General features: G+C 33.8%; 1 protein-coding gene across 1 annotated transcript; it reads right to left on the bottom strand.

Annotated features, from left to right (window-relative positions):
* Nucleotides 1-8507: 8507 nt before the first annotated feature.
* Nucleotides 8508-10218, bottom strand: LOC148167698 (uncharacterized). Its single transcript, XM_088045644.1, has 5 exons — nt 9869-10218; nt 9655-9823; nt 9221-9605; nt 8941-9097; nt 8508-8892 (listed from the first exon to the last, which is right to left on the bottom strand). The coding sequence occupies exons 1-5, from the start codon at nt 9873-9875 to the stop codon at nt 8765-8767; spliced, it is 846 nt and encodes a 281-aa protein (XP_087901770.1). The 5' UTR covers nt 9876-10218; the 3' UTR covers nt 8508-8764.
* Between the last annotated feature and the right edge of the window lie 575 nt (nt 10219-10793).

Raw genomic sequence — 10793 nt, forward strand, 5'->3', positions numbered from 1 at the left:
TTGGTTTTACTAAATAGCTACTAATTGGCACTGAAATTTCAAATTGCGCTTTTCAGCAGAAGTTTATATTGCGGATTCGGTGTCATTGGACTGCCCGTTTATTCTGCCTCAGAAAATTCATTGTGAGAAAACAACGAATATCTGGGACCGCGTAACTTAATACTTATTGTTATCTGAAGATATCACGTCCTGGACGGCTGCGGTCGCATTTTATTGACATTGAACTTGCGTAGTTGCATCTACCATTAATCAGTTATCTTAAAATAAACTTCTTTTAAAATTCCGTTCAATTTAACCAAATCGACCACTTTTTACCTCGACTCTTCGATTTGGCTGAAAGTTTTTCACCTTTTTTTTAATTTTTCTTTTGAAATGTAAGATTTTCGTCTTTTTTGAGAAAAACCTTATTTTCTCAAAGATAAAAATTCTGCGATTATTCCCGCATATCCGAGAGTGAACCGATTTTTTTTCTATTTTTTTTATTTAATTGATTGATTTGCTCTATGATTGAGGTTAACTGCAAATGTCAGTTGAAAAATCTAAACCCACATTTGTAATGAGCGGTAAATTTCTTTGACATTTCATAGCCACTCTTGATGCTAGAAACATTAATAAAAACCTTGTACAATAAAAGGTTCTCTTAAGTCAATTTTTTAAGTAAAATCTTTATTTTCGTTTTGAGTCAGTTCTTCTATATCTTTCGCTTCTATCTGCTGAAAACCTTCCCTTCCCATTCGTCAGGGTTTTTAAACAATCTTTTCGGTTTCTTCTTGCGAATTCGGTATTACTGAAGTTTTTTGCACACATTGATGTTGTATTTATTGGTGGCAAAAACGATCAACAGAAGCTTATTCGCCAACTAACTTCAATTTGTGGAGATTAAAGCGGTTTTTGAAATTGTCCAACCGACCTCTGTTGGCTTGGAAAGAAAATTCAGGTCCATTACTTATTGAAAAGCCAGGGGCTGAAAATCCTTAAGATCTTCAAAAGTGATTGCAACTTTGTTACGAATTGTAAGTCTACTTCTTCGAGTTTGATCTTCTATCCACACTTTTTCCATTTTCTTTGACTTACTTAAGCAGCCTGGAGACTAGGCTTAGCTGCAATCTGTACAGCAGCTCTGATTCTTTCTTCTGCTTTCTTTATACAGGGTGTTTGGGGTTATCGCTGCCATATGTAAAACCTAGATAGATGTTGATAAACTGAGTAAAAAAAATTGGTTTTGGCCAATAATAAATGAGCTACAGTAATTTGAATTTTGGGAACGACCCTCTTGTTTACGTTTATTCATTTATAAATTGGCATTGAAATTTCACCGCTGTTTCCAAAAAAAAACGTTTATTACAAGTAAATACATGTTTTCTAACCTAAAAATGTGTGGTGCACTTCGCTAATCTGGCAAAATTTGATCTGACATTAGTAACTGTCAAATTTTCACTTGAGAATACTTCAGGCCCGAGCCGAAACCTTCTTGCGCCCGTGTGCGAACCTAATGTGCCGCCCCCATCTCATACAGTATTCAACCAAAATTTTAAAACAAAAAACAATAATAATGTAATTACAATTAACCGAAATTCACTGTTCAGTTAGTCAGCATTTTTTATCGTTTCAACGATCGTGATTGGCTACCGATTTTCGTGTTTCGCCTTTAACATTATTTGTTTTAAAATTTTGGTTTCGTATTGCTGTCTGTAGGTGTCAATTTTCCATTCCATAAAATTATGAAATTTTCCAGAAATTTCATAAATTATGGGCCAGGTTACATTGCGATTCACTTAATTGCGTATTTAATTTGATGATTGGCCACAGTTGATTAGCCAAAAAACAATCACGTCGTTTTAACACCAAAATTAATACATAATTATTAAATTTTAAAGATTCAGGAGCCATTTTCATAATCATTTATTTAAAATTTAAAGTGAATTTTTGCTATCTCCACCACCATGTTTGGAAAGTTAAATATAAAGTATTGTTGAAAAAAATATTTTTGTAAATAGCATATTTTTTGAGATATTGAGTGGTATTACTGTGCTAATTTGGCAACACTGTTACTGCCTGTGTACCTATAGATTGTTTTTAATGAAACTTGCTACTTAGTAAGTTGCATTTTTGAATTCCGAATTAATAAAATGAAGAAGATGAAAGATGAAATGAAGAAATAGATTGCCGCCTTTAAGCGACGATTATAAAACTGCCCTTAAGTTACCTTCGGAAAACCAAGTCCCGAAATTAGAAATATTTGCCTGTTAATTATAAATGATTTTTTTTATTTTGTAAATTATATCTTTACACTTCTTATTATTTATTATCTTATTAACTACAGGTGTCCGAAAAATAGTGTACCTATCATTGGACAATGCCATAAATCACCAAAAAATGTTAAAAAAAATCCATGTTTTCAATATTTTGGGATTTGATGGATTGAAGAGTAAAAGTTTAATTCCAAAATTAACAATTCTTGTGCAATAATTTCACGTTCAAATGAACTTGTTGCGTAAAGAACATTTTGTGCAGAGGCAAGATGCAAAAAAATCGAAAAAATTTCGTAAAATAATGGCTGAAAAGTATTAAACAGTATTTTTCTATTTCGCGTTCATAATGAAGATATTTCGATACGCGTTTGAGCGTTTTTCGGTATCGTAATGGACCAATCTCGTGCTAATATTTCCAGGAACTTATATTTTTCTTAGGTTTGCAGTAGACAAACCGTCAACCTACCGTCAACCTGCCGTCAACGTTGACAATTTAGATTTTGGTTTTGATAAACCATGATAAATCGATCAATACACTATTATTTCTTGTTGTTCTTCCCTTAATAATTCATAGGAGAAAAACTCTTTGGATGCAAGAGGACCATCATGATCATGATCAACATCTTTGCTCTCTTGGCTCCCTTGCGTTCCGGTAACCTCAAAACGTCACACCTGTCAAACTGACTAAAATTGGATTTGGCTACTTCGAATTTTTTTCCCGAACATTTTGCTAATGCCAACTACCCTAAAATTCCCTAGATTTCGAAATCAAGTTTTTTTGTTTAAAATAAGGCGAAATAGAAAAAATAGCGTATGATACTTGTTCATAATGCATTTTGCCGCACTTACTACTTTATGACTTTATGACGTGCGTGCGGCAAAATGTTCATTATGAAACGCGTTTCATAATATACTATTTTACTACTAATAAGGCCCCCTCAGAACACAACACATTTTTAATGCTTTTAGCCTGGTTTTCAAAGTAACTTTTGAAAAGTTAAAATTTTTAAAGAATTTCTCACTCTTTTTTTTAAAAAGTCAAAATTTTAAGAAATATATCCTGTTTTATCAAACGTGAATGCGGTTTCGTACAAACAAATTCCCCTTTTAAAAACACTTAAAATTAGGAATTTTGTCTTGTTTTTAAAGTATATTTTAAAATTAACATTTTTCAAAGATTTTACCCTGTTTTGAATTTTGTACTAGTAGGCCCCCTCAGAATACACTTTGTTTTGTTGATGATTTTACCCTGTTTTTATAAGATAGAAGGCATGCTATAGAAATTCATGTAGATGGGTCTGTTCAGCACAACAGTTCAAATATTGATGGATTTTTCCGACGGAGTCAAACACCCTGTCTGTAAAATTGATGTGAAAATTGTATTTATAAATGAAAAATAGATGAAAACTTTATTTGAAATAATTACGTACATTAGAAAAGCACAATTTACATTTACATTTTACCGATTTCTCTATGCCCACATAGGAAGCTCATTAACGTTGAATGGGCCGTCGTCACCTTCACCAAAAAATGTTTCATTGCATTCACAGTTGCAAAGAACCCGGTAATTTATCACACAACGAGGACCTTCATTAAGGCTCATGAAAAGATTTATTGCCGGTTTCATTATATTAGTACCCTGCGGTTTCGCTACATCAAACCTTCTAACCAATCGTTTGGCAAAATCTCCTCCTTCAAACTCACGATGGACATCTCGAAATTTATAGGCTACCAACCATCGACAAGGCGTCTTGCCGAGACATTTAACCGCTTCAACGTGGGCCACAAAAAATTCAGGCAAACAATTTTCGACGAATAATTGATGTGCTCTTGTCTCCTGATTGTAAACCACACAAGGCATTTGGTTTACATTCGCTTCCTCCATAAGAACCTACCGTCATAAACAAATAAATTTTAAGTTGTAAATGATAAATAGTAATATTAGATAACTTACCAACACATCCACATAGACGAATCAAACTAACGAGCACGAAACGAGTAAGGGATTATCGAATCTGACGAAAATACGTTGCGATTGAAGATTGAATTGACCAAAGACCACAGCCAAATCTGGCAACCCTGATTAAGACATTTAACAGCTGTCTACAACAAGAAAAATACCAGTGAGGGAAGTTGTGTTGGCAAGTTGTTCATACACTGGGTAGACAGGAAAACGAATAATGGAGTGAACATAGATAGATACATTTCCTATGTGTTTGAAGGTAACAGTCCATAACAAAAAAGAGAATCATAACGTACATAACGGCACACTACACCATATTTCAACTGACTCTGTGGTCCAAACTTCAACACATGCCCAAATTTTGGGACTGTACACGAAATTGTGTATAGGACTGTATCACCTAGTTACATATTTACTTTTGTTGGGTTTGCTGTTAATATCTGAAATATTGACAAACACGTCAATCTGACAGAAACCAGAAATTATTTTTGATTTTGCACCAATTTAGAGACTAATGGTCAATGTTGTTCGTTACATGAAGAGCTCTTCCTGTCTTAATATTGTGACTGTAGGTTGGGTGTAATGAAACCCCCAATGTAACAGCAAACGAGTTGTAGTTGAATCTATTCGTGCCAGTTTTTAACACTTTAAAGCCTGGAATAGATTGGAGAGAATCTTGCGACACTTCTAGCTCGAGTTCTTGCTTATGTGTTTACACTGTTTGCAATAAATAATGCGAGTTTCTCTCGCGAATATCTGGTGAGTTCTGGCATTTGCAGTTTCTCACAGACCCCTTATTTGAAAGAACTTGAGCAAGATCAAAAATGCTTGTATACACTGGAGAGAAAATCGCTCGCGCGAGAACTTTCGCGAGTTCCTTGAGAGTCAACTTACAGCGGTAGTTACATTAGGGACAGCACTGTCCGACAGAAACTCAGGCGAGATTTCCCGCAAGTTTATTTCCGCCTTTTGATAAGAAGATGCACTAAAGATGCAAGTACAGTAGGACCCCGATTATCCGAAGGGGTCGGGACCGTACCCCTTTGGGATAAGCGAAAAGTTCGGATAACCGATTTTCTTCAAAATTAATTATATTTTTACTGCATACAACATGTATTACAAAATTTTTTATTGAAATGTTTACATATTTTCATTACAAGCCATTTACAAATCAAAAAATGGACGTAATTTGTAATTGCTTCGATTTTACCATTCTATTTTCAGCAGCAATTCGCATCCATCTGCGCATTAGGAGAATATCCGACGGATTTGCCATTGTTTGTTGCTCGATGTATTTTAAACCTGTTTCAAAGGCTTTCAAGGCTTCGGAATGTGTGACAGGGGATTCTTTTCCCCTTTTTTTTTTAGTTCATCGTTACTATATTCATCTTCTACATCATCTTCTTTTTCCCACTGTTCAATATCCTCAAGACTTGCTTCTTTACATCCTGGCAATCTTTGCAAAAGATGAAGTGTATCAGCAGGTTGTTCCTCTAAAGGTTCAATCTGAACTTCTACTTCTTGAGACGGGATCAACTTTTACCAAGATCTTTGCAGTGTTTCTTGTTATATATAACATATATAATGTCTTTCATGTTTATATTTTTTAAACATGTTTTCAGGTCAGTTGCTTCTCCTCCGTCTAACGTTTCCAAAATTCGTTCCAATGAAAACCGACGGTAATTTCTTTTCAGGGCTTCCAATACTCTTTGATCCATAGGCTGAAGAATTGCAGTGACATTCTTTGGGAGGAATATTAATTCAATTTCTCCACTTTTTAGTTCTTCACAGCTTGGATGTGTCGGTGCATTGTCGAGTAATAAAGCTGCTTTTCTGGGTAGATTATGTTTTTTTAAAAACTTCTCCACAGAAGGTACAAATTGATCAAAGAACCATGTTTTGAACAATTTACTATCCATCCATGCATTCTTTTGATGTTGATAGTACACTGGCATTGCTTTTCGGACAAGGTTTTTAAATGCCCTTGGGTTGGCAGATTTACCGATACACATCAGGGGAAGTTTGTGCCTTCCGGAATAATTGCCACATGCTAAGAGAGTTACGCGTTCTTTGTTTTTCTGAAATCCTGGAGCAGATTGTTCGTTTTTTGAAACTAAGGTTGCCGTAGGTAACATTTTATAGTTTAACCCTGTTTCGTCGCAGTTATATAGTTGGTCGGGACTATAGCCCTTGTCTTCAATGTAAGTTTTGTATTTCTTTATAAATTCTTCTTTGGCTGCATAAATCCGCAGAAAGTTTTTCTCCGGAAATATTCAACTTTCTTACTCCACACCGTTTCTTCCATCTATTTAGCCACCCGTTACTGGCAGTAAAATTGGCTGGTGCATCCTTCACAGGAAGATCTTCTCCCAACAGAATAGCTTTTTGTTGCAATACTGGACCTGAGAGTGGAACTCCCCGGTCTCTTTGCTGTGTAAACCACAGATATAAGCCATCGTCAATTTTTTTAAATTCGCCACATTTTGTTGTTTTTCGTTGTGGATTTGGCGAAGCGAGAACGCTAGACCACTGTTCTAGTTTTCCACGATTTTTCTTCCAATCTACTACGGTGCTGATTCCAACGCCATAACTTTCAGCAACGTTTTTTAGCGTCTCCCCTTTATCCACTCTCTCTAATGCTTTCAGTTTTTCTTCGATTGGAATAACCACACGTTTTCTTTTTTTGGCGTTAGACATCTTTAGCCATCAATGTTTGCAAGCAACTGAGAACATTTAATCAGAAACGCAACAAAACGCAAACGTAAACAAAACTCCCGACCAGTTTTATGATTTCTAAGAATTGTATCCGGCCGAGTTCGTATAAGCGGGGTGTTCTATAGAACTGCTGCGGTTAATACGGACTAATTAAAAATCTACTTTATTTCGGATAGAGCGGGTTTCGTTTAAGCAGGATTTGGATAATCGGGGTCCTACTGTAATATTATGACTTGGCTCATTTAGATTTTCAAATTAAAATCCTCAAAACGTTGAGATGTCAATAATTGCCGACCGTTGCACATGAAACAAAAAGAATCTTCGAAATTTGAGCTGTTGATAACTTCGTCATTTCGTTTTTATTCAAAAATATTCATTAGTTCCACTTGCTTTGCTTCTAAACTTACGAGCAATTAAACGAATCCAAAACGGTCAAATCACAGTAAAATTCGGAAAAACAAGTGTTTTATTTACAATTTTTATTTTTTAAGTTAAAGATCTCGCATAGCACATCGTAGAACTTCTTTACTATTCACTTTGCATCGAATGGGACGTAAATCTTTTTATCAACAAATCAACAAATTCCTGATTTGACAAATAATGTCAATAATTGTAACCAAACAAATTTTGACAGCTCTCCCAATCTTTAAACCATTACCAATTTTAAATAAAATCACTATAGTCTATCCAATGAATAAATAGATGACAGATTTGTAATCAAGTCTGCGCGATTAAAAGTAGTACCAAAAAGCGCTAAATTAGTTGTCATCACATCAAATTAAAAAAATATAAACTTTTGTTCAATTTAATGTTGTAAAAACGTTTTGCTTGACTCCATACCATTTCAATGGGGTTAAAAATGCAATGGTATGGAGGCAATCGCTATACTTCGTGGCCTGCTGCTTTAATCATGTCATCAACGACATATTTTTTTTCCCTATAATTTTCTCTGCATAACTGTAATAGTACAGACTTTTTTGCAGTTATGTCAAATTCAATGCGATTGCCTTCCAACCATTCCTGCAACTGAGCCTTCCTCCAACTGGTGGCAGGACGCTGTTCGCTTAATCTACTTTGATAACTTGCATTATCTAACACAATTATAGACGGTTTATCCAATTGTTGAACCAAATTTTGTAACCAATCTTCAAACAAATTAGCGTTCATTTCCAAATGATAATCGCCAGACCCCTTTTTGGCTTTAAAGATTCGACTTGCATTGGGTACAAATCCATTGCTCGTCCCAGCATTAATAATAATCCCAAGCAACATGAACTTGTATAAAAAACGTTTAAAAACACAATTAACCATACGTATCAATACGGTATATTTGTGTGTATAAATATACCGGAAAATGTCCGCCCTACATACCATTATTTTTCGTATATTTTAAACGTTGATTTAACTACATCACTATTCGATTAGAAAACATAGCTCATCTTCATTTTCAATAAGAAGATTATATACGTTAATTCTTGGTATAAATCTGATGTTAATATTTCGTTTCATTTTGATGTTTTATATACATTTAATAGGGATGTTAATTTGAGGTAAATAAAATGCTTTTGTTGCACGAATTTTAAACAAGTAAATAGTAGTTTATTTTCTGCTATATAATATCAAAACATAATATAAAAAACAAAACAAAATTATTGTTCTTAAATGCAAATACAACGTAATTCTCTAAAACATTCTAACAAAATAAAAACATTTTATATGAAACAATAACATATGACATGAAAATTAACAAGAGTAAATTTTTATATAAAAGTCCGCCAATTAGCGATCACATATTTTGCTATTTTTGGTAAAATTTTGACTTTAATATAAAACTTTATTTTTCTTTTTTCTGTAACGTATACGTATACCTGGCCTTCGATAGTTTTAGCCAATCTTGGATAGATGATTTAATAATTTTCTCATTTGCATCAGGGCTATCCAGATATGCTAGCTTAATTGCCTCTAAAGTGATTTTTATTAAATACTTGTGGAAGTTTCTTATTAACTTACCCATTATTACAGTACACATTTTTGTGTTTTTGAACGGTCTTTTATCCTTTCCAGACCAATTAAATTTCATCCCAACTTGGTTGGTCAAGAGAAACTTTAACATATTCATAGTAGTGTTCCTCACATTCGACCCCCCAATGGTAGACAGACGTTTTTTCTAAAAACAAACTTCGTTAATTAATTTGACAAAAATATATTAAAAGCATTAATTTATTAATCTATGAAAAATAAATAGATAAGGCATAACACATTTCAAACAGAGAGAAGCAAAACGAATTACCATGTAAGCAAATTTGTCTTCATTTCTTAAAAATTCCTCCACTGCTCGGTATTCTGATTTGTTAGCAACAGGCAATTTAGGAAAATCAGGTGGTCTTTCAATGAGATGATTGTTTTGCATTTGTAGGGTACGTAATATATTGTCCAGAACTATAGAGTGTTGATCTTGAACAGCAATAATTTTTTCTAAACGTCGTAAAAGTATTTCCTGGAAATTTGTTTCTAGAGATTCTAGAGTGGGTGTGTGAAAAGACGAGATTGGTGTGCGTGGTGTTGACACGTAAGTCACGGTAGTATCAAAGGAAATACAAGAATTTTCGTCTGGTTTGGATGTTACCGAGCAGCTTTCCTCTTCGGAAGAAAATTCTTCCTCAAATTCTTGTGTCCTAAAAAAGTACAATAAGTGTTTGTACATTACACTTTCATCAAACTAACATTTGTCTTTTGGACTTACACCCCTCATTGTCAATTTGTGTCTTTCTTTTGTTAGTCTGTTTTGTTAGTTCTGTTAGTTTCCGCACCAAGGGTTCATTGGAAGTACAATCCGAGCTGGTACTTTGCTCGATGATTGTGTTTAAAAAATTATCCGCTTCTGCATAGTCGGCTATAAAAACAAATGTTATCAATTATTATACAAAGCAGTACCTACCAGTCATGAAGCAAACATTTTTAATTTCATATTTTTTTCAATGAGACATGGGTGTTTTTTTATTTCGTATAAAATCTTCAATAACTTTCTTTCCTGTATTAGTTGGCCACCAACATTGCTTTTGTTCTTCGGTCAACCACTCGAAAGGCACCACTGAGCATTCTTTGCCTTGAAATTCAATCACAGCATACATCTTCCTTCTGGAAGGCATGGAAGTTAACGTTACTGAGCAAAATTTTTATATTTTTATAAATTTTGAAAACACAATGAACGTAAACCAAAATTAAATATGAAGAATAGGGGAACAGTAAAAACCGTTTTTATAAGGGAATGCTAGATATTTAGTTGTAATATTAGAAACATTAAAAAAAATTTGGTCCCCCTCACTCTGTGATGATGGGATTCGGGTACCAAATAATCGAAGTCAAATTACGGGGAAGTTCTATTCACACTTTCTTTACACATTGACAATACATTGATGGTGAGGACGATGACTCTTACTCACTATACATTTTATGGCAACTATTTATAACAAACAAATTGAGTTGTATCAGCAGATTTACCTGCAATAACCATTACCATATATGGAAGTATTTCGCTAAGGGTAATGGGTATTGAACTCATTACTCAATTGCGTTCTCAGCAATTGGTAGAGGTAACTGTCCGCTTTGTTGGACTTTAAACAATAGTTTAAATAAGCAAATTTAACATATTAAAATATTTTACCATTACACCTCCCCCGCAAGAGGAAAAAAAAATACAATTTACAATTTTTTTTTTTTATATATATAACTTAACATTACCTAACCCCATCTAAATTGTTCTTAAACTACTTTACAATTTTAATTATTAATTTATACAATCTAACATTATGTACTTAACATTTTACTTAAAATATGGCTTACACTGATTTTTATGTACAATT

The sequence above is a fragment of the Gnatocerus cornutus genome, chromosome 9 (assembly GCF_029298725.1).
Source record: "Gnatocerus cornutus isolate USDA-ARS CGAHR chromosome 9, icGnaCorn1.1, whole genome shotgun sequence".
NCBI classification, from domain to species: domain Eukaryota; kingdom Metazoa; phylum Arthropoda; class Insecta; order Coleoptera; family Tenebrionidae; genus Gnatocerus; species Gnatocerus cornutus.